The sequence below is a fragment of the Ylistrum balloti genome, unplaced genomic scaffold (assembly GCF_031769215.1).
Source record: "Ylistrum balloti isolate Yb309-2 unplaced genomic scaffold, AGI_CSIRO_Ybal_v1 Utg371094, whole genome shotgun sequence".
NCBI classification, from domain to species: domain Eukaryota; kingdom Metazoa; phylum Mollusca; class Bivalvia; order Pectinida; family Pectinidae; genus Ylistrum; species Ylistrum balloti.
This window is the reverse complement of record NW_026782603.1, coordinates 180,945-206,808: the sequence shown is the minus strand read 5'-3', so window position 1 is coordinate 206,808 and position 25,864 is coordinate 180,945. Positions and strand designations below refer to the sequence as shown.

At 36.1% G+C, this 25,864-nt stretch overlaps 2 protein-coding genes across 2 annotated transcripts; both read left to right on the top strand.

Annotated features, from left to right (window-relative positions):
- Positions 1-216: 216 nt before the first annotated feature.
- Positions 217-8,374, top strand: LOC132560667 (organic cation transporter protein-like). The gene is made up of 10 exons (XM_060225334.1): positions 217-359; positions 3,926-4,175; positions 4,512-4,615; positions 4,766-4,920; positions 5,266-5,434; positions 6,630-6,848; positions 7,065-7,291; positions 7,477-7,658; positions 7,892-8,043; positions 8,263-8,374. The coding sequence occupies exons 1-10, from the start codon at positions 217-219 to the stop codon at positions 8,372-8,374; spliced, it is 1,713 nt and encodes a 570-aa protein (XP_060081317.1).
- A 3,419-nt stretch (positions 8,375-11,793) lies between these two features.
- LOC132560666 (organic cation transporter protein-like) lies at positions 11,794-22,708 on the top strand. Its single transcript, XM_060225333.1, has 11 exons — positions 11,794-11,817; positions 14,227-14,438; positions 16,076-16,322; positions 16,502-16,605; positions 18,444-18,598; positions 19,124-19,292; positions 19,462-19,677; positions 20,169-20,395; positions 20,491-20,672; positions 21,348-21,499; positions 22,606-22,708. The coding sequence occupies exons 1-11, from the start codon at positions 11,794-11,796 to the stop codon at positions 22,706-22,708; spliced, it is 1,791 nt and encodes a 596-aa protein (XP_060081316.1).
- The last annotated feature ends 3,156 nt before the right edge of the window (positions 22,709-25,864 follow it).

The following is a 25,864-nucleotide window of genomic DNA, read 5'->3' as shown; positions in this document are numbered from 1 at the left end:
TAAGTAGGTTTTTTGTGTAAGGTGTACATTTAATTTGTGGGACGCCTTAATGTTTACTATGATGTGAGTGGCTAGAATATAAATGGTATTCATTTATAACTAGCATTTAAGGACAAGATATACAGAGCTCAGATACACATCCTAGAACCTTGTTCATATGACAATCTGAACAGGTATATACTTCTTGACCTGATATACTGAAACGAGAAAAACAAAATGAAGTTGGACGACGTTTTGATTAAACTAGGAGAATTCGGATTGTACCAGAAGTATCTATATTTAATGATATGTTTTACCGCTATATACCCCGGAATATATGCCTTGATGTCTGTGATATTTCTCACTGCACCTGATCACAGGTACGTCACACAGTCAGTCTAATCTACGGTAATGAACCACTAACCTTTTTTCTGATGTCACGTACATTATACTCGACACGTCTTCCATCTCGTCAACATTGTTATGTTATAGGATGGTTATTTTTTAAGCATAAATACTTTTGAAACTAATAACCCGTTTTTATAGTATTCTGTCATTGTTTTATCTCTCCCTGTCCAATACATATTCTTTTCTCTTAACATTTGTGCTTTCTTTAGTTCTGTCATTTGCTCTTTGTAATACTTTTAACCGAAATGTCAAATTTATTTCTTTCGTTTACCTTTTAATGTATTCTATATAATTATTTTTGTATTTCTTTTAATTTTTTAACTATTCTTTTCATTTTTATCATTGGTTCTATTTATTTATTTTCCTTTTTTCAGGAGTAGCTATTTATGTATATTTCTTTGAACAATCTAATTGTATTTTTATAAATGTATTCTACTGCAACAACTAATGTCATGGTGCCATGTCGTAACAAGTAATGTCATGGTGACATGTCGTCGCTAGGCTAAGGAGAAGCTGCTGTAACAAGTAATGTCATGGTGCCATGTCGTCGCTAGGCTAAGGAGAAGCTGCTGTAACAAGTAATGTCATGGTGACATGGCGCTGTGTTGTTGATAAGGAATGGCTGCTGTAACAAATAATGTCATGGTCTGTGATCTTAATGGCGCTGTGTTCTTGATAAGGAATGGCTGCTGTAACAAGTAATGTCATGGTGCCATGTCGTCGCTAGGCTAAGGAGAAGCTGCTGTAACAAGTAATGTCTGTAACAAGTAATGTCATGGTGACATGTCGTCGCTAGGCTAAGGAGAAGCTGCTGTAACAAGTAATGTCAAGGTGACATGTCGTCGCTAGGCTAAGGAGAAGCTGCTGTAACAAGTAATGTCATGGTGCCATAATGTCATGGTGCCATGTCTAGGCTAAGGAGAAGCTGCTGTAACAAGTAATGTCATGGTGCCATGTCGTCGCTAGGCTAAGGAGAAGCTGCTGTAACAAGTAATGTCCTCGTCTGTGATCTTAATGGCGCTGTGTTGTTGATAAGGAATGGCTGCTGTAACAAGTAATGTCATGGTGCCATGTCGTCGCTAGGCTAAGGAGAAGCTGCTGTAACAAGTAATGTCATGGTGCCATGTCGTCGCTAGGCTAAGGAGAAGCTGCTGTAACAAGTAATGTCCTGGTCTGTGATCTTATTGGCGCTGTGACGACAAGGAATGGCTGCTGTAACAAGTAATGTCATGGTCAGTAATCATATTGACGCTGTGACGACAAAGAATGGTTGCTGTAACTAGTAATGTCCTGGTCTGTGATCTTAATGGCGCTGTGTTGTTGATAAGGAATGACTGCTGTATCATGTAATGTCGTGGTCAGTGATCATATTGGCGCTGTGACGACAAGGAATGGCTGCTTTAACAAGTAATGTCGTGGTCAGTGATCTCATTGGCGCTGTGTAGTTGATCAGGAATGGCTGCTGTAACAAGTAATGTCGTGGTCAGTGATCTCATTGGCGCTGTGTTGTTGATCATGAATGGCTGCTGTAACATGTAATGTCGTGGTCAGTGATCTCATTGGCGCTGTGTTGTTGATAAGAAATGACTGCTGTAACATGTAATTTCGTGGTCAGTAATCTCATTGAAGCTGTGTTGTTGATAAGGAATGGCTGCTGCAACATGTAATGTCGTGGTCAGTGATCTCATTGGCGCTGTGACGACAAGGAATGGCTGCTGTAACAAGTTTTATATCTATAATGTATAATGGATCATAAACATAAAGAAAAGCGTATCTTTTTCGCATGGAAGATGATAGATACAAGTGTACATCTTACACATTGACCTTGAGATCTGTTATTCTAAAACCTTTGTATTAAGTAAAGAGGTACATGAAAGAATATTGTCACCTCTCACCCTTCTCATAGACTGGAAAACAAAAACCAATTTAAAGGGCTGTTGGCTTTGAGTTCAAAAAGAAGGACTGATGGTGTATGGTTTAATCTATTCTAAGCTATCAGCCTATTGAGCTGAAGTACATTTTGACATACATCACACCGCAATCTTAACAGTCACTATAGTTTTCATACTATAGGGTTCTTTTACCGGATGAACGCCACCTGTGGAGAAACTTATTTTATTCATTGTCTTTTGACTCTACATGAAGTAGGAATAACTTGTGTAAAATCGCACTATATTACGAAAAACGGCCTCAACTGAACTAAAATGAGACGATTCCTTGCCTAAAAGGTAATTATCCGGCTTTATTTTGCGATTTGTATGACTAACGATCTAGAGTACAAAACTGGTTATTTTTTCAATGATTTTATTTTCGTTCTCCATATTCCGGCTCATAGGGAAAATACAAGTGCAATCAAAATTGCTGGATGGAATACTTCTGTTGAATATATATATATATATTTTTTTTTCAAATAGATTATCATACATTTACTTTCTTTGCTCTTAAACAAATGTACTTAACACCCAAAAGACGTGATAGCACTTTGAAGTAGATACAGCAGAGCCAAATAATGAATTAATTATCTTCTGAACCGTGCCACGAATTATTTTTAAACTTGCAGGCATGTTACAGCAAATATTTGTATCTAATAGTCCATTAGCAGTGTCTACCACCCGCATTGTATCTAATAGTCCATTAGCAGTGTCTACCACCCGCATTGTATGTAATAGTCCATTAGCAGTGTCTACCACCCGCAATCTCAAAGACTGTACGAAAGTCACGTTACAAAACTAGCCCCTTAGAATATAAGTTTGAAAATTACAGTAAAAATCGATTGATGAGGCTCAAAAGCCCCACCATTCAAAAATTGTTGCAATTTTCGTAACTTCGCTTGATCTTCAAGTGCATTTCTATTTTATGAACCATACGAGTATCTGAATTAAAACGTGGCATGCAGATTACGGCAAATGTCGGGGACTAAAAGTCCACCAGCAGTGTCTACCAACTGCCATCTCTAAGACTGAATTAAAGAAGCACATATGAATATTGCTTTTTATCACAGAATTTTAAAAATGTCAAAAATGAATTAAACTTATTGGCACAGCTGCTTCGTCCTTCTAGGAATCGTTAGTGATGTTAAAGGCCTAAATTGTTGAAACTTATGAGCCGACGGAGGAAAGTATGTTAAAATCTGGATATCAGCTGTGATACCTGCATATTAAGCCATTATGGCAATCCTTGGGGGCTAAGATTCACTAGCAGTGTCATTCATATAAATCTTAAAGGTATGTTACTAACACACTCGAAAATTGTTCAATTTAATTTAATGTAACAACAACTGATTCGGTGGTCATTTGAAGACGATGAATAGTCAGGTGAAGTTTGGGAATTATTACATTGCTATCATACTAAAATGTCATAATCTGGTCAGTACAGATTTGTATTGCAAGCATTTATCCGATCATGAGAATATGAGAATATTCAGAAATTTCAGTATCAAACAAATGTATTATATTCTTATCTAACGATGTGAATGAGTATAATTTTTGTGGAGTATCATAGTTTATGTTTTATTATGCTCAATATTTTTAATCGACAGATGTAAGATCCCTGGTCTTGATAATGACACGTACGATATACACAGTACTTATCAACAGAACCTTGTCAACAACTACATACCTCCCCCATTGGATGGTGACACACATGACTATGACCAGTGCCACCTCTACTCGATTGATTACAACAATGTCACGTTCTACAACTCTAACAGACCAATTAACGCCTCACGCACTGAATGTAAGGAATGGGTCTACAGTGAGTCAGTGTTTAAGGAAACATTCACATCGAAGGTATGTCATTTTGAACAATAAGGTTATGACTAAATGGATGATGATAAAATTGAGTATTTAATTTGATGGAAACGACAAGGTATTTCTATTATCTACTTGATTTGTTTAGATGCATGATTGATAATGTCTTCAACCGATCGTTTAAAATAAACATTAAGATATTTTTTATCTAACAGATATTCAAATATTAATAAAATGCTGAACTCCTCATGTTCAAACAAATATTGTATGTGCATTAATGATGGGTTGCAACAACTAATTCGTACAATATAAGCTTTACTTGAGAAAACATGTTTTAATATCTTCTTTTTCAATGGATGCCTGCAAATATCACAGTTCAACATAGTGTGTGGTGACAAATATATGACGTCATTTATCAAGTCCCTCTTCTTCGTCGGGAAGCTCGTTGGTGCAATAATTTTTGGCAATCTTTCAGATGGGTAAGTGACTAGATAACTATTAATTCATACAATGCTGTGTAAAGGTGATAATCAAACTCAATTTACAGAAAACACTGCATCTTCATAAAAATTCCGCCAAACTCAAGAGTATCAAACATTATTCCCCCTTATGTCATATCTTTTTTATAGATTTGGACGAAAGGTTGCTTTCTATATTGGACTGGTGGCGATGTTCGGATTGACGTTCGGAATGTCTTGGTCACCATCCTACATTGTGCTTGGTATCATTTTAGCGGCTATTGGTGCCGCTACACAGGGAGTCTACCCAGTCGGATTTGTTCTCGGTAGGAAGTAAGAATAGACTTGAAGATGTGAGATATTGGTTGTCCATTTTCATAGTAAATGGTATTCCGAGTTCGCAAAAGACCTAAATTCCACTGTAACTGTATTTCTTTGTGAATATTCGTCGTCCCACCTAAAATATTTACACGGGGACCACAGCAGATGGTACAAAACATTAATCTTTCTGCTGGTATCTATTCTCTGAAAATGTAGAGAATGGCAGCGGTTTGCAGTGTTTAAGAACCATGCATCCCAAGTATATTGGTTGGTTTGATAAATGGTGGTATCTCGTTTTTTCTTAAGAAGGTTCAGCGTAATCAAGTGAGTTATATTCTATCCTTATGTAGGTGTGGAGTTAGTTGGACCATCAAAGCGGAAATATGCTGGTATGGTAATCAGCTTTTTCTTTTCACTTGGCTTGATGTTTGTGGCTGGAGTTGGCTACTTCGCTAGACATTGGTTCTACATCAACATAATATGTTCAGTACCGGCTGCTGTATTCATTTGCTATTGGTGGTAAGTGTCAGAAATCTAAACATTATTTTGTAGCTTCACCTTTGGAATGTCTAGTTTTTAAATGCTCTGACGTAATACATATAATATACAGTATCAAGTCGTATGATACAAATACACTGGAGTGGTAGATATAAGATCACTTCAGCAAATGTATGTCTACTGTGTGGGTGGTAGATATTATAAAATCACGCTAGTGTTTATTTTCACTGTAGGTGGTAGATATCATAAAATCACGCTCGCGTTTATTTTTTCTGTGGGTGGTAAGTATCATAAAATCACGCTCGCGTTTATTTTTTCTGTGGGTGGTAAGTATCATAAAATCACGCTCGCGTTTATTTTTTCTGTGGGTGGTAAGTATCATAAAATCACGCTCGCGTTTATTTTTTCTGTGGGTGGTAAGTATCATAAAATCACGCCGATGGATGGAAAATATCATAAAATCATACTTGAATTTTTTTCTCTGTATGTGGTAGATATCAACGAAGTTATGTAAATGAGTGTTTGTTTTAAAAATATGAGTGTCTTTTGATGGTATAGATGATAAACACAAGCAATTATAGGGTATACTATTATAAGACAATAACAGACTGTCATAAACCACACTGTAACATTTTTATATATACATGTGTCTTTTCTATGGGTCCACGAGGTCGATCTAGTATATATGGCGGCAAAAGAAAATGCTTACGTCTCACCTGATGCTAACTGTACAGTAAAACATCACTATTAAGATCACTTTGGGAACCGGAGGTGGTCTTAAATACGGGCCGGTCTGCATAGCGAATAATATTGTGTAGACACAGATTTTTCTTACGGACACTAATTTGTCCATATTTCTACTGTCATTAAGTTAGTATGTAACATAATGTTGAACACACAATAATTGTATCTGGGAAGCCAGTTTGTCACTTACATAGTTAATTTATGTAACACCCGGCGGATGTCGGTTTCTATTACTGAGTCAGTGATCGAATTAGATTAGTGAAATTCAATGCAAAATTGGTCTTTTGGAATTTTAAGATTAAAATGAATTTTGAGGTGGTTTTTAAGTGATATTTCTCTGTTCTTTAATATTTTTATATACAATAGTGTTTACTAGTCTAATTATATGTACAATCATATCATTGATAATCTTCCCCAAATGATATTTGTCATCACACAAAGAACAGAAATAGTATACCTTACATCTCAACAGGCTGATTCCTGAATCTCCTCGGTGGTTGATTAATAAACAAAGATACGCAGAGGTGAACACCATTATTCAGAAGGCAGCTAAGGTTAACAAGGTGAAAATAGAAAAGAACTTATTCAAAAAGGGAACAGAAACGGAAACGACAGCACCACCCGGGAGGATGTGGCATCTGTTTTCAACGAAGGTCATGTTATTTAGGACACTCGTCATCCTTTACAACTGGCAAGTCACGATAAAATTTATGTACAGTTATCAAGTAAACAGGTATTCCCAAATAAAACTTGGCTGAAATAAAACTTGAAAATCTTGTCTTATTGAAAATGTTAGTAAATATATGCATATATATATCATAAACTTAGAAGCTTTTTATGATTACGATCGTTTTTGCTATATGACGAAATACGCGAATCATATTTTTGTCGCTTTCGTTTTTTCTAGGTGCATAGTGAGCATGATTTATTATGGGCTCTCTCTAAATGCTGGCAACCTCGGTGGAGATTTCTACCTGAACTTGTTTTTATCTGGACTAGTGGAAATTCCGGCTAATACCATGGTTCTAGTATTACTGGATCGAGCTGGTCGGAAAAAAGTCTACTGTCTCAGTATGATACTTGGGGGATGTGCATGTGCATCGACAATTATCCCCATTCTGATAGGTGAAAAGGGTAAGTGTTCTAGTCAAAGGTTGTTATATGTCATTGTATTTCGCTCCCAGGGTACCTGGAATTGATTTATGGAAAGTATATAACATGTTTGCATAAAATGCTTATTGGTGAACCTTTCTGCTGTTGGCTAGATAATTTTGTATCAGCTCAGAGCCCACCCTTATTCAACTCCTTATATCTTCCAGAAAACCAGGTTATTATCACAATACTTGCCATGATTGGTAAGTTTGGTGCTACTGCCGCTTTCAATACGATCTACTTTTACTCGGCGGAGTTATTTCCAACTGTAGTAAGGAATGCTGGGATGGGTGCTAGTTCCTGCGCCGCGAGAATCGGAGGAATTGTGTCACCATATATAGCCGACTCAGTAAGTACAATGTCGTCAATGAATCAATTGATTCACAATACAAATTGTTTGGTGCTTTCTGCAAGAGCAGAAATACAAATAAGATGCTCATAGCAGGAATAAGATGAATGAGAGCGAAACAAGTCGTCATGACCAATACTAACAAATGTAACCAATCAAATATCATTAGGAAATGTTAAATGGTATTGTGGATTTGTTGCTACAGTGAATATCATATGTTTTTATTACCACAGGCAATTTTGATAGGCGGTATGGTCGGTAAAGTGTTTCCACTGGGAGTGTTCGGAATACTGGCGATTTCAGCGGGATTGTCGTCATTGTATTTACCAGAAACACTGAACAGAGCCTTACCGGAAACCATTGAAGACGGGAAACAGTTTGGAAGGTATGCATGAATTTTTTTTTCTGCGATTTATTTCTTTGAGTTTTCATGTATACCGTAATAAAATCACGATATTCTTTAATTGGATATATCTGAAAAAATATTGATCTATATTCTCGTAGTTCGAATAATCGATTTTGCGATTTTGAACAATCAATGATTTCCTTCTGAATAAATATTTAAGTTATTCATAGTATGTGATTTCTAATTTAATTCTCACAGGTCTGCTTCCCTGTCTAAAGAGAAATACGAAACCAAAGAAAACACCGAGAACCTACCGCCTTGTTATGATAACAACGGATACGTACCACAGAAGGAAATGACCAAACTATGAGACATTGTTACATCTAGTTACGCTTATTGAGTACCAGTTCGTGATATATATAGATATCGTTATGTGGTAATCAGTAATAGATATTTACTTCATCAAATTAATATTATTTCATACATAGTTAAGCTTTATTCAGCAGAATTTCAATCCTTTTTTCATACCTATAGATACCAATGTTTGGAAATACTAACCAGCTTCTAGCAACATGACATTTAAAAAAATATCATTTTATTTTATATTGTATTATGCATTTTATAAATAAAGCAGCTACAGTAGCATCGCCACACGCAAGTAGCAATCACAGTAGCAGCACCAGATGTAGCAGTATCAACGGAAGTAGCAACAGTAGCATCACCAGATGTAGCAGTATCAACGGAAGTAGCAACAGTAGCATCACCAGATGTAACAGTATCAACGGAAGTAGTAGCAACATTAGCATCACCAGATATAGCAGTAACAACGAAAGTAGTAGCAACAGTAGCATCACCAGATGTATCAGTATCAACGAAAGTAGTAGCAACATTAGCATCACCAGGTGTATCAGTATCAACGGAAGTAGTAGCAACAGTAGCATCACCAGATGTAGCAGTATCAACGGAAGTAGTAGCAATAGCTTCAGCAGATGTAGCAGTATCAACGGAAGTAGTAGCAACAGTAGCATCGCCAGATGTAGCAATATCAACGGAAGTAGTAGCAATAGTAGCATCACCAGGTGTAGCAGTATCAACGGAAGTAGTAGCAACAGTAGCATCACCAGATGTAGCAGTATCAACGGAAGTAGTAGCAACATTAGCTTCAGCAGATGTAGCAGTATCAACGGAATTAGTAGCAATAGTAGCAGTTAAGAATTATGCAACCATGTGTAGAGTTTATGACCCTCTCATGTATGTAAAACGCAGCGTAAAAAAACTTGTCTTTTATAATTTGCGTATCTTTACCATGCAAACAATGGTTCATTATTTAGAATTATCAACAATGATTTAACAATCTGTATTTGTCCAGTTTATGCTACAATTTAGATTGGGAGCTTTTTACCTATATAACATATTAATCATGATAGTAACTACACGAGAAAAAATAACTTAACAATACTAGCAAGCTGATAAGATCGTTTTAATTGGTAAATATTTACCTACATAACTATATAAATCACAGTCTACATTTCAACTGGTGGTAATGTAGTATACAAAATGATGGAAACGTGTTAGTAGTCTATGTTACAATAAATTGATCATATAATGTAAATATCCAAAGTGTTTGTCTCTTTTGTCTAGTGTGTATAATTAACTGGTGGACAATTTCGAAATGTCTGTTTATGGTAAGTCGGATAGAAGTATGTCACCTTACGTTAAATATATTTGTATGCAGACATATATGAAACACCATTTCATCATACATCTGGATGGTAAAGTTATCTATATTTAGAACGTCATAGGAAAAAATCGTCATGCGTTTTGAAAAAAAACAGATAGATCGACTTATTTGAATGCTATCACCGTGTCATTCTCTTTGTACTATCTGGTACAGTCACCATGTCACTCTCTTTGTACTATCCGGTACAGTCACCATGTCATTCTCTTTGTACTATCTGGTACAGTCACCATGTCATTCTCTTTGTACTATCTGGTACAGCCAGCATGTCATTCTCTTTGTACTATCCGGTACAGTCAACATGTCATTCTCTTTGTACTATCTGGCACAGCCAGCATGTCATTCTCTTTGTACTATCTGGTACAGCCAGCATGTCATTCTCTTTGTACTATCCGGTACAGTCACCATGTCACTCTCTTTGTACTATCCGGTACAGTCACCATGTCATTCTCTTTGTACTATCTGGTACAGACAACATGTCACTCTCTTTGTACTATCTGGTACAGCCAGCATGTCACTCCCTTTGTACTATCTGGTACAGCCAGCAAGTCACTCTCTTTGTACTATCCGGTACAGCCAGCATGTCACTCTTTTTGTACTATCCGGTACAGACATCATGTCATTCTCTTTGTACTATCTGGTACAGACACCATGTCACTCTGTTTGTACTATCCGGTACAGACACCGTGTCGTTCTCTTTGTACTATCCGGTACAGCCAGCATGTCATTCTCTTTGTACTATCTGGTACAGACACCATGTCATTCTCTTTGTACTATCCGGTACAGACACCACGTCATTCTCTTTGTACTATCTGGTACAGCCAGCATGTCGTTCTTTTTGTACTATCCGGTACAGACACCATGTCATTCTCTTTGTACTATCTGGTACATACACCCTGTCATTCTCTTTGTACTATCTGGTACAGACACCATGTCACTCTCTTTGTACTATCCGGTACAGACACCGTGTCGTTCTCTTTGTACTATCCGGTACAGCCAGTATGTCATTCTCTTTGTACTATCTGGTACAGACACCATGTCATTCTCTTTGTACTATCCGGTACAGACACCACGTCATTCTCTTTGTACTATCTGGTACAGACACCATGTCATTCTCTTTGTACTATCTGGTACAGCCGGCATGTCGTTCTCTTTGTACTATCTGGTACAGACACCCTGTCATTCTCTTTGTACTATCCGGTACAGACACCGTGTCGTTCTCTTTGTACTATCCGGTACAGCCAGCATGTCACTCTCTTTGTACTATCTGGTACAGACACCATGTCATTCTCTTTGTACTATCCGGTACATACACTCTGTCATTCTCTTTGTACTATCCGGTACAGCTAGCATGTCGTTCTCTTTGTACTATCCGGTACAGTCACCACGTCGTTCTCTTTTTACTATCCGGTACTGCCAGCATGTCACTCTCTTTGTACTATCCGGTACAGCCAGCATGTCACTCTCTTTATACTATCCGGTACAGCCAGCATGTCACTCTCTTTGTACTATCCAATACAGACACCATGTCATTCTCTTTGTACCATCCGGTACAGACATCATGTCACTCTCTTTGTACTATCCGGTACAGACACCACGTCATTCTCTTTGTACTATCTGGAACAGACACCATGTCATTCTCTTTGTACTATCTGGTACAGCCAGCATGTCGTTCTCTTTGTACTATCCGGTACAGACACCACGTCATTCTCTTTGTACTATCTGGTACAGACACCATGTCATTCTCTTTGTACTATCCGGTACAGACACCGTGTCGTTCTCTTTGTACTATCCGGTACAGACACCATGTCATTCTCTTTGTACTATCCGGTACAGACACCACGTCATTCTCTTTGTACTATCTGGTACAGACACCATGTCATTCTCTTTGTACTATCTGGTACAGCCGGCATGTCGTTCTCTTTGTACTATCTGGTACAGACACCATGTCATTCTCTTTGTACTATCCGGTACAGACACCACGTCATTCTCTTTGTACTATCTGGTACAGACACCATGTCATTCTCTTTGTACTATCTGGTACAGCCGGCATGTCGTTCTCTTTGTACTATCTGGTACAGACACCCTGTCATTCTCTTTGTACTATCTGGTACATACACCCTGTCATTCTCTTTGTACTATCTGGTACATACACTCTGTCATTCTCTTTGTACTATCCGGTACAGCCAGCATGTCGTTCTCTTTGTACTATCCGGTACAGTCACCATGTCGTTCTCTTTTTACTATCCGGTACTGCCAGCATGTCATTCTCTTTGTACTATCCGGTACAGACATCATGTCACTCTCTTTGTACTATCCGTTACAGTCACTGTGTCATTCTCTTTGTACTATCCTGTACAGTCACCGTGTCATTCTCTTTGTACTATCTGGTACAGTCAACATGTCATTCTCTTTGTACTATCCGGTACAGCCAGCATGCCATTCTCACTGTACTATCCGGTACAGCCAGCATGTCATTCTCTTTATACTATCCGGTACAGCCAGCATGTCACTCTCTTTGTACTATCCAATACAGACACCATGTCATTCTCTTTGTACCATCCGGTACAGACATCATGTCACTCTCTTTGTACTATCCGGTACAGACATCATGTCACTCTCTTTGTACCATCCGGTACAGTCACCATGTGATTCTCTTTGTACGATCCGGTACAGACACCATGTCATTCTCTTTATACTATCCGGTACAGCCAGCATGTCACTCTCTTTGTACTATCCAATACAGACACCATGTGATTCTCTTTGTACTATCTGGTACAGCCAGCATGTCATTCTCTTTGTACTATCCGGTACAGTCACCATGTCACTCTCTTTGTACTATCCGGTACAGTCACCATGTCATTCTCTTTGTACTATCTGGTACAGTCACCATGTCGTTCTCTTTGTACTATCCGGTACAGTCACCATGTGATTCTCTTTGTACTATCCGGTACAGACATCATGTGATTCTCTTTGTACTATCCGGTACAGACATCATGTCACTCTCTTTGTACTATCTGGTACAGACACCATGCCATTAAATGGCTACATGCTAGCATTTGATGATAGTTTGACAGGTAAATATCACACTTACTCGCAAGGATATGTTTTATGGTAACAGTAGCAATGGATAACGATGAAGTATCTTACTGATCATGACGTTTTGACACTTTTTTTTTAAATCCCCGATATCTCCATTCTTCGTTGAGTTTGAGGATAAAACCTTCCATCAGACTACGGACATACGTATAGGAACTAAATATGCTCCTTTGTTGGCCAGATTGTTTTTCAATACGAGGCTGCATTTATCGCATAGGCTATCGAAACAACTCACATAGACCTTCTGAAATTATTCAGTCACACTTTCAGATATTTTGGTGACGTCTTGTCCTGAAATAACCACATACTTATTTACTACGTCCATCGTTTTTTAATTAGAATTCCGGAACACGATAGACTCTTTTACATCAGCCGCTTATCAAGATATCTTCCTCTAACGAAACCAACATGAACAGCTTTCCACCAAGCTGTATAATAAGCTAAATAGTTTCAATTTCTCCAGTGGGAATTTTCTATTGGGTATCAATATCCTTACATCTCCAACGTATGGTGTTCACGTGTAGCTGTTGATTCGATATTCAGGGACCTGTTCCCAGTATCACGACTGGCCTGAATATTCTGAATTAATCACACACAAAAATTATGATATGAATAACAGCGTCAGGTAGCGATAGGTATTATACATGTTAAATCGTTGTTACAGTTAGTATATAACACGTCATCTATTTTAAAATAATATAGTTTTATTTCACCAAAATCACTGTTATACTGACTACTTACGTCATTCAATGAAAGGTTTCGTCATTGTTATATTCAGCAATGGTGATCAAATATGGCTTGAGCATCAATTTAAATACAATTGAATGCCTATTTCATGCGTTGAATTTCATTATATAAAGCAGGACAATGATAAATACTGGGACGAAACAAACATAATAAAAACGAAACACCAGAAATAAGTAAGCAGGATATGTTTTTTTCAATTCCACTTACAGTGATCGGCCCTACTGGGTAGTCGGTGAGTTAAGAGCTGACCAGGCCGTTTGTGGTAGTAAGCAGGATATGTCTGTTCAATTCCACTGACATTGATCAGCCCTACTGGGTATGTCGGTGAAGGTGACCAGGAAGTTCGTGGTGATCACAGGTAACCTCCTTTATTTTAAAAATGAAGACGACCTACTGACATTGGTGTTTTTGTTTACAAGATTTATTTTCTAATTGCCATAGATTTTAATAATTTTATCTCATTTATTCATAATTGAAGAAACGCTGAAATACATCGTTTAATTTAATGACGCTATAATGGATGCGTCATCTTTACCAATGAAAACTAATATGGATTAAAAAACATTTTGATTGATGTGTTTATGCACCATCATACCTAATGTATATGTTTGATAATGGATGTACATACCAAGCTGTAGTGCGCAGTCGTCAGGAAACAAAGGACAGGCATCAGCAGTTTCGCAAGAAATACAACTTTCAGGGGAAGAATAAAAATGGACAAAATTTTGATACAGATTGGGGAATTTGGCTGGTACCAGAAATTTGTATATTTCCTGATTTGTTGGAGCACTTTGTTTTCCGGACTGTACGAAATGATGTCTGTAGTATTACTTAATACCCCAGAGCACAGGTGAGTTGTTTTAGTACAATATAGCATTGTCATCATGAATTATTATCATTTTACCAATATATGAACATAAGGACAAGAATTTATGTACCACATTATCATCAAGAATAAGCTAACATGCTTAGTATATTTAGTAAAAATGAACCTGCCATTCAGAACAACATTTAAGTTTATGCAGCAATTCTGATAGAGTTCATGCAGTTCACATGGATACAAGGGCAAATAAGATGATGCATTTTTTCATCTTCATAGTAACAAGAAGTTCATCATCTGTAATGCCAAATTTAAACAAAAGAGTATTTGTGCCTAGTATTCTGTGATAGACTTTATACCGATGTTTTGAATGGCATCATGAGAGCGACTTCTTGGTACCGACTTTATAAATTTCCAGATAATCTCTAAAGTTTGAATGCCAAGTGATCATTATCTCATTGCAGCTTAGTTTGTAGTAAGAAGAGTAGAGACCAATTTTGAATAAAATGTCCTAGTGTGTTTTATCAACGTTCTTATAAGCGTTTTTATTTATCTCCAGTATTATTTCTCCCTAGATTACGAATTGACCTTTTCAATGTACGTGGGATAGCTGCGAGAATACCATATAAACGGGTTCTATACATCACATCTCTAGAGAATTAAAGTTTTCTTGGAATTTACGAAAGGACACTATGCTGTCGCCGTTTTCAAATAGATGTGCTACCTTATTCATACTTCGAAATTCCATTATCTCCAATATAAAAAGCACATCTCTCTAAAAGCCGTTGACGTTTTCTGTTTCCGTATGTTTCCAAGTCATCTTAATCATAGAAATGTTTTCCGGGGAAATGTATTTCCTCGAATAAGTATTTTATCCTAAGAATTAGTATTTCCATTCTACGATTTTCGTAACTATTTTCCAAGTCATTTTCAAGGCTGTGGTAAGTAACAAGATCTTCAGTATCTGAGTAACGTCTGCTATTTCATCATCGAAGTTTACGAACCTTGAATCAGTTTTATTAAGGTCATATTTAATACCAAAGAATCTAAATTTTCTAACACAGATTCATTTTAATCCTTTTTCAGCACAAAATTTTATGTAACCACAATTTTCTCTATCGAGTCTTACGTCCTCGGTTTTACTACTTTTTTCCCTTAGACCGGGCCATTGGCCATATTAATCTGAAATATTTAAAGCTGATTTAAATTAATTCCATCTTCTTCAGGATATGTAGTAGAATCATCTACATACTGACAAACTTTTAATGAAGCACTTGATATTTCTATTAACATGATAAACTAATATTGCGACAGAGGGTCACCCTGACACATCCAATATTTGATCGGAATAAATAAGTAAAATCTGTTATTTATGGCGAAACTGGTGACGTCATCGTAAAAAGAGTAATCTGTGTTTTGAAATTGAATATGTTGTACTTATTAACCTGGTTCTCTTTTGAAAAATATAGCATCACCAACATGGATTGGCGGCCTATGATAATATCGGGCACATGTTATGCAACAGTTATTTCTAATACAGAAAGGAACACGTAGTAATTGTCAACTGTGTAGTAGTGTTTTAATTCGATCGTTATGGAGATATGAAGTGAGTATTTTTGTGCAAATGTTTCAAAAGTTTTCTTTACCTTATAAGTGATATTTTGAAGGTGCAAGGTCCCTGGCCTCGAAAATGACACGTACGATATACACAGTACCTATCAACAGAACCTTGTCAACAACTACATACCTCCATCGGTTGATGAATCACAAAATTATGATCGCTGCCATTTGTACGCATTTGACTACAACGATGTCAAGTTCGACAACTCCGGCAGACCAATCAACGCTACACTCGTTAAATGCGATAAATGGGTATACAGTGATTCTGTTATGAAAGAAAGTCTTTCCACTAAGGTATGACATAGCTTTATTGCATTTTATTACAATTATCGATGCTAAAACATCAGATATCCTGTTTATTAGTTTGACTTTTTATGATACCTAACAACGTCGGTAATAAAATTATTAATCAAACGACAACTTAAAGTAATCTCTATGCATAAAAGACAAGTTTCATTACTTTACAATTACAGCTAGACATAGTGTGTGACGATACATACCTCATTCCGTTGGTGAAGTCGTTGTACATAGTTGGGAAGTTTATTGGCGCCTTTGTGTTCGGAAATCTCTCCGATGCGTAAGATGTTTTATTAATAGAAGATATCAAAATGTGGTATATTGTTCATCTTTGTATTGATTGTCTCGTCATTTCTACTTGGATTTAAACAACTTCTAAGTTTTGTTTGTAGTTATAAAATGAATGCGCTTTTATATCAATAAAATTATACCAAATTTCTCAGCCTAAATTCTCTACTCAAACTGTAAATTTATTAGTATGAAATTGCGCTTATGAACGTTCATATACTCTTAACCATAATACCCATTATTAATGGCTTTCGCCGGCTGCACTTGCTGCCGCAAGGTTTCGTTTGTGCTCTAGTTGGTATAATCTGGTGTTAATTGACTTGAATCACTTAGTGTTGTCATCGCTTCAGTGTATATATAGACCCACTTCATCGTTCATGTATAGATCTTATACCTTATCATATTTCAAATAGATGTTAATACATCCTATTGTATCAGATTCATCGCTGTATCTTACATACCGAGATGAATATAGTATCTGTAAGGACTACTTTCCACATTGTTAACATAATTTATTGAAACAAAGGAATTGGGAGCAAGCTATTGAATTATATAAAGCGTTCTCCCGCATTATTATAAACATACACCTAAAATGAGCAAATGGCAAGCTTAGTGCGAGTTTAAAGCCCTCTGAATGCAGAGGAGGAATGAGAGTAGAAAGATACGATGAACTTAGTTTTTTATGAATTTTCAAGATCGAGTTTATTTGTGTCTGGATCTACTGTCAGATAATGGTTCCTAGCTCGATTTAAAATACAGAGAACATCTACTAGTATACAGTGGAAGTTCTGTAACTATTCGTGCGGATTTTGAACAAGACGGACAATTCAGGTACCGTGATAACATCTACTCTACAATAATGTCCTAGATAACAGACTCCATTCAACTCTACGCTTTTGACACCTCTATATATGAAAATATAACCAATAAGCAGTGTATTACCGTTACTTAAATCATAGGAAATCCCTTTCTGACTGACATACTACAAGTAGGCAAGAAAAAGTACGGGAAATCGATTATCATAAAAGAGGATGTATAGAAATATCATGGATTCTGCGTGCTGTGACGGATCTTTGTTGTTAGGTATTCTACATTAAATATATATTGGATGTGACCGTAACGGACAGTTTAAGGAATGTAAGGTATTGATACTTCACATAGACGTTTTTCTGTGTAGCTTTTTATAGCTGCTCACCACATAGCAAATAGAATCATGTTTAGTTTAGTATATCTAAGATGATTCATAAAAATATCTAGGATCGCAGATCATACATGAATTCTGCAATTTTGTTCTTGACATATGGAGAGAAAAAACCTATAACATAGAGATCACAAACTTATAACGAATAAATAACAATAAAGAACAACCTTATAACAGACTACCCACGAAATGAAAGTACAATCTATTCACACATGTACACACTTTTAAGGACTCCAAAGTGGACTAAGGCTTTTGCAACTGCTAGCCTCCCTAGTTCATTATAAGATGTTTATGTACAATGTAGATGATAAGCTACTTCGAGGCTGTAATACAATCCATCACTGGTCAGTCACTCACGACAACACGACGTACACGACATTCTCACACACCTAATGACACTCACAGGCACACAAGGTATGTACGCCTGGTCTACACAAATACGGTTTCTGTTTGCGAATCACTGCACCAGGACTCGTCAGTTTCTTCTGTATTCGTCCTCTTCTGTATACATCATATTTGTTTACCGTAGTACTAACTAGAACACTCCTGCCACCTAGTGGCGCCAAATCATAGTCATTTTCTGTCCTCATTCCGAGTATTTTTTTATCAGTGATATATTTTTACTTCAGAATTGGCCGTAAAACCACACTATGCGTTGCCCTGATGGCGATGTTTGGATTGACCTTCGGAATGTCTTGGTCTTCCTCCTATATCGTGTTCGCTGTCATCATAACGGCCATTGGAGTCACAACCCAGGGAGTCTTTCCGATAGGGTTTGTCCTCGGTAGGGCGTCTAAAATAAATATAATATAAACTACTTTAGATATCACTTTCTGTTTAATGTGACGACATCTTTCCAGTCCTTGCTGCAATATACACAATTTTAATCATTGCACCCCGATATGAAGTGATTGGTTTTTTGGTAAAACAAAATCCGTTTGACGCAAAAGACATAACGTTTCATTGGAGAAAGTATTTGTCCTCAGATAAACCTGAAGATTGAATCCTGATGGAAGGTGATCTATTCAAAGGTTAAGATCTCAAACTTCGAATTCTACGATTTAAGCAGTAACACCCAAAGGTGGCAAAAACAGTTGATGATACACGTTGCTAAGTTACTGTTTTATTTCTCTCATTGTAAAGAAAAGTTAAATACCAAGGTTCTAGTTTGAAATTCATGATAAAGCATGATTAAAGAACAGAGGAAGAGTATTTAGGCCTTGGAACATACTGCTTTATCAAATGTATCGTTATTTGAAAAATTATTATAGAAATCGATTTACAGTGTCTACCTACGTCTTACTTACAGGTGTAGAGTTGGTTGGTCCATCAAAACGAAAATACACCGGCTTGGTTGCCGAGTATTTCTTTTCAATCGGACTGGTTATTCTCGCCGGTGTCAGTTTTCTCGTTCGAGATTGGTTCATCATCAACATCATCTGCTCAGCACACGCTGCTCTATTCATATTTTACTGGTGGTTGGTATCTTTAAAGTTTATTCCGGAATTGAATAATTATGCAAGAATAATAACACGTACCTGTGAATATCTATAATCGATAATGTAATAGTCTGAATGTCAGTACATCCGGTTGCCTTATTAACTTACAAACAATTATCTGAACAATCGAATATTACTCTATTATTAGGCTGATTCCAGAGTCACCTCGTTGGCTGATCAGTAAAAAACGCTATCAAGACGCCTATACAGTTCTACAGAAAATAGCAAGGTCGAATAAAGTGACAATAGACCATAAGATCTTAGAGGAAGAAATGACGACCGAAGCATCTGAACCTGTAGGGCGGGTGTGGCAATTGTTTTCAAAAAGCATGCTAGCGCGTACTCTCATCATTTTGTTCAATTGGTAAGATTCACCGTTTTCACTACGTACGCACGACTGATTAATATTTTTTCTGTTTCACATTGTCGTCAGCAAAAAAGGCAAATATGATTGGCAGTAACCAACCAAATCTGCAGAAAGAACGAAACCCTCCAAAGCGAAAGAATGTGAATCCATCCAGACGAAATCTTGAAAAGACACTAAACTGAGATAAATCGCCAAGAGAGAGTACGAAATATAGTAGTGTTATCGCTATAAACATATATCATCTCTTATGAAAGAAAATGTTTTACAGTGATCAAGAAAACTTAGGAAAGTGGAACCATACTTATACTAATGATTTTTTCCAACAGTTATCAAACAATTTTAGACATTTTCCTTCTTGACGCATTAATATGGGTAGTCTCAAACACCGCCTTGATCTTTTTACACATTTTACATGTATATTTATTTCATATCTGCCATCTGTCAGTAAAATGTTTGTTTTGCTTTTTTTTTTTTTTTTGTTTTTGTAGGTGCATAGTGAGCATGATTTACTATGGCTTGTCTCTAAATGCTGGTAACCTAGGTGGAGATTTTTACCTTAACATGTCTTTATCTGGACTAGTGGAAATTCCGGCGAATGCTATGGTCTTACTATTAGTCGATCGAGTTGGCAGGAAAAAGATTTACTGTATCTGTATGATATTTGGTGGATGTGCTTGTGCGGCTACAATACTTCCGATTGTTTATAATGAAACCGGTTAGTAGGAATTTGTGAATATATAAAGCGTGGTTCATTTCCTTTAACCGTTTCATGTATTAAGACAATTATAAAGTGCTCATCATTTTTTTCAGAGAACGAGGTCATTATCACGACACTTGCCATGATTGGAAAGTTTGGTACGTCAGCCGCATACGGGACAATGTATCTTTATTCTGTGGAGTTGTTTCCTACCGTTGTGAGAAACGCAGGTTTGGGTGCAAGTATTTGTGCTGGGAGGATTGGAGGAATAGTGGCACCGTATATCGCAGATTCGGTGAGTGATACAGTGATTTACCAAAAAAAAAGCACCTGTGAATACAAATTTGGAAAAAGATACAGTCGAGTCTCATAAATTGAATCAATTGTCCGTTCCGTCCTTCTAGGACTCGTCAGTGATGATAGGGGTCGAAATTGTAAAACATAGGAGAGAAGACTGAGGGAAACCAAAAACGATTTTAAGAAATAACAACATCTTGGTTGGGAGGTGCTCAAGAACAAAGGATTCACCGCTTGTTTCACTTGTTGTATAGATATTTCACTAGAATAAAATCTTTATATTTGTCGGTAAACTCGAACGCTTTCAAGTAAATATCAGTCATTGTTACAAGTAATCACAGGGGGAAATATCTATAGCAAATGCGTTTTGTTAGTGTCACAACAGAACCTACCTATGTTTAGCAAATAAGCAGTAAACCTTTTGAGCAAACCAGTTATGACATGCATACGTTTATGATATCGATGGGTGTTTCCATGAAATATATATATTCCAAAAATCACTAAAGCAATCTTTCAACAAAAGTTTATATGTATCCGAGTTTGTCTGCATTTTTCCGTATTTCTCTTTGTATCTCCATATTATATAATCTTTTTATTTAATTGGTTTACCTGACTTTGTTACCTAAAAAATATTATTTGTCACATTGATGCTTTTATTTTAATGTTATTATAGGCTGCATTGATAAGTGGATTGGTCGGTAAAATATTTCCTTTAGGAATGTTTGGATTACTCTCCATAATCGCCGGATTGTCATCTTTGTACTTACCGGAAACTCTTAACAAAACATTGCCAGAAACTATGGAAGACAGCAAACTACTCGGAAAGTATGTTTTCATTTTTATCAAGTAGAATTTTTTTTTTGCGAGTTTGAATCGAGTTTGATTTTCGCTTTGTGCCGGTTTAATTTGAACAATCACGATGTATTTGGCACTCTGCTTTTGTTTTTCATATCGGTTTATTTACGGGAAATATATGTCAAAAATGCTTTTGTGTGAGCACACGTTTTCTTGTGCTGTTCTGATTTTAGTGTAGTTGTGACTTGGACATTTTTCTATGACCATTATAATGTTACAGGTGTGTGACATCATGTGCTGATTAATCAAAAGCGATGTTTCTAGGATCATAAATGATTAATTATTTTCATTTCATGAGCCAGACTGCCCTTTTGTCACACCATTTTTAGTTCATGACATAACATTATAGTCTATATAATGACATGACAATGAAAGCACTCCAGAGTACTGCGGCTAATACAAAAAATACAAGGACGTATTTACTGGATAAGAAGTAGATTATGTTACAAAATTATTTATGATAATTTATGATACTGCATGTTTATTTGTATATAACCTTACAACAACAAGCACATTCATTACATAAGGGTTTAAAGAATAATGTATTGTCTCCCTATGCACAATCAGATACATCACGCAATGACCATCTCCGGATGAAATGTGACGACAATGACACAATATTTAAGAAGCCACAAGGACGTATCTATAAAAAATACACACACACAAACAAGAAAATACTAGCATGTGAACATAATGATAATCCTTACTCAAATTCAATAAAAGTAAGGCAAAATATTCTGTGATCGGTGAAAAGAAGGCAGATGTGGTTTTTGAAAAATAAAAAGTATTATGATTCATTATTCATGATGGCTTGCACGTCCAAGCAAATAGTTTACATTATTTAGTCGATGCAACATAACAGGGTAGTAATTGTTCTTCGTCATGTTTGAAGTACTATGTCGAGATAAAGGTTTATATTGCGATGGGCTTAATCTTCATAAGTAATAAAACATGTAAAACATAATAAAACACAATAAAACGATGTTCTAAATGTCACCTTCAAAGTACAATTAATGTTCAGAATGTATCAAAAGGTGGGATATTTATCACATTATGTATTATTTTATATTCTTCAGGTCTGCCTATATGTCGCTTGGGGACAACGACAGCAAGGAAGACAAAAATCATTTCTATTATAACAAGGGATACCGTTCAGAAAAAGGAAATACAAATCTTTGAAATGTTAGTATTATGATACCGTACTTGTCCTTTGTGTATGATAGATTTTCCCGTTTTCTATTGAATCACACAATGACTTCACTGGAATATATCTGACAACGGCAACAGTATCAAAGAGGCTACAGCGATCGACTTTATCGAACAAGAGGCGGCAAAATTATTACCTTGAAACCAATAATGGAGGACAGATGTAACATGTATAACAAAATATTGCATTTTTTGTCTGTGACCTAGATGAAATTATTAATTGGCCATAATTGATATCATCACTGTGGTTATGACATTGTTGATATAACCCTCGTAGTTTTGACTTTAAACAGACATGATGATTTTCCTGGTTTTGGACGCAATGGAAGGGAAGGTTGAATGAGTTCAAATAATTCCCTAATATATGTAGAACCAGTATAAGCTTTTCTTTGTTGCAACTGGTACGTAAATTAATAAAGTAAAGTATCAATAACATATAGCATAACGTTACACGATGTCTGTACGATGTAAGCACAATGTGCGCACGATGTAAGCAAGATGTAAGCAAGATGTGCGACCGATAGCAAAGGTGGACGAATAAGTTATCGCAAATCTGTGCGCACGTTATGCGGTAGTACCGCACAAATGTGCGATTCTATCATGGTTGATATATATCTAAAGAATAAAAATCTCGGCAATTAATCATCTAAAATCTACTACCGTCATAAAAGTAATCTATTTCCATTACTTCTGTATAACTTTTTTTATCTATCTTTATTTTCATTTCTTTTCATATTGTTAACAAAAATGTATACTCAGGTAAGTCTCAAGTATTAAGACATAGCTAGTGCGAGTAGACCTATTAGGTATATACCCGTATACAGGCATTTTGTTGCCCAAGGCATGCCACTCGCCATCTCTGAATTTCATAATCAATGATCAATTTTAATAAGCTTGTGATCGCTATTCATTCATAAATACATGTTTTCCATTTAATATTCAATCCGTAATATTAGCCAACCATTTTTACCAAGCCACATAAACGTGTGATCCTTTCGTACATTTGTGCGTTATATACTGCAAAATACATGTATGCACACTATGTGCGCACATGTTTTTCGGTGCGTTATCACAACTATAGATGTAAAAATATAGTTCCATAGTTGCCAAATCCGAAACAGAATGTTGGTTTGTATCTCTATTTAGTCTAGCACCTGATGAAGACTGTAATTGCTATTTTTAAGAAATGGAAAGATATTTGTAAACTCGAGATGTAAGTTACCCTTTATTTTTGTTTTGTAATTTTCATTTTGGGAATACAAAGACTAGAAAAATCGCCATCAGGCGGACACCTTTGACTTTTGACAGTTGGATATTATCATTGCTAATTCTTGAGAAGTATTTAAAGGATATTTTGCAAGCTGAATATGAAGGTTCTTTTATTCCATAATTTGGAGAAATATACTAATATCGACAGGCGGTCATCTTAGATTTTTACCATGAAAATTTGTTATTGTTGGTTCTTGAGATGCACTAAACGTATATGTCTCACATTTCTTATGCACGTGTCCTTTTTCCCTTGATGTGTCCTTTTTATTTTGGGACTGATTAGGATATCAAACTGGCCGATAGACGGCCATTTTGGTTTTTGTCAATGCAATATTGTGATCTCGTTCACTTGAGACGGGCAGGATAGATATTTTGTAAAACGTAAAATAACTTCTATCTTTAGATAAATATATAAAGATGATGGTTTTCACTGCTCATGGCAACTTCACCCAATGTGAAATTAAGAATAATATGCAGCTTCTCAACGTAAGTTTATTTACTTTTGTATTCTGGCTCTGCTCTTATATATCTATATATATTGATACATACTTGTCTATGTAACTTTTAAGCATTTCGTGTAAGAACAACTCGAACATGACATCTTTTCTATAGATAATATGCACACTGTCACATAACTCAAAGCATACCAATGTCATTCCAAAGTGAACGGAAAGGGAACGATTATGTTTTATCACGTGAACATGGTGGATTATGTTTTGAGGTTTAGACAACCAAAAATATATATACTGCATACTTCATCAACAATCTGAGTAATCAACCACTCGGGCTGTATTTAATGTGAATATGAATGCAATTTATGTGAAAAGAAAGAAAAAGAATTAACATTAACACCATTATATATCTGGTACCAATAATGCATTCATAATGAGGATGAAAATAATCTGACAACTATTCAATAGTTATATTTACATTACAGATCTGACTTTAAAATATTTTATTGGCAGAAATTCTTGATAATCATTATCTTCTTAAAGATCGATAATTTTTAGAATGTATTTAATCTGAGAAAGACATGCAGAGTGTTGACGCGTCATATTATTGTCTCATGATCCAGAATATATTTACGTCACATGGAAACTATTCAGATTTACAACCAAATTAAACAAAAATTTGATGGACCAGGAGCAAGGTATGAATAAGCAATATTTACAGTTTGCGGTATCTCATGGTTTTGTTTTTTATCTATGTTTTTATGTATATTCATATACCTCAACATAGGTATGGATAAGCGTGATTTGAACTGAGAGCATTGAAAAAGAACAAGGAAAATAAGACCAGATGTTCCAGAGGAGCAAGCGTCAGTTTCATGTATCTCACGATTATTAAGACCTCAACAGAAAAGATTGAGCTCTTTGCGAGGGCTCTGTCCAAATCAATGAAAACCTAGCAAACCACCATTAGTTTGAAATGGATTAAAGTAATTGATTTCAGTTGTTAATTTTAATGGTAATACTTATAAATAATATTAAACTAGACAGAACTTTCCATATTCTAAACATGAAGGTAGCATAGCATTTTGTAGAGACAGAAGCAGGAAATTGTATAACACTGTGCTATATCCCTTCTCTTGCGGTATGAAAAGTCGCAAATAGCCTTATATATTTCTATACAACAATCGTGGTCAAGCAATCCGTTTAACGCTACTGCTCAGACAGTTTGATAATTCATGCACACACACTCATTAGAACATGATATATCATAAATCACGAGTCAATATGAACGACCAGCAGTTATAGTTTATGTCCGTTTAGGCTAAACTGTGAATAATTAAAATCAATATAGATCCTTCTCGTGATTTAGTAAACCAGGCAACACCTCAAGCTTTCAGATCCTTCACAA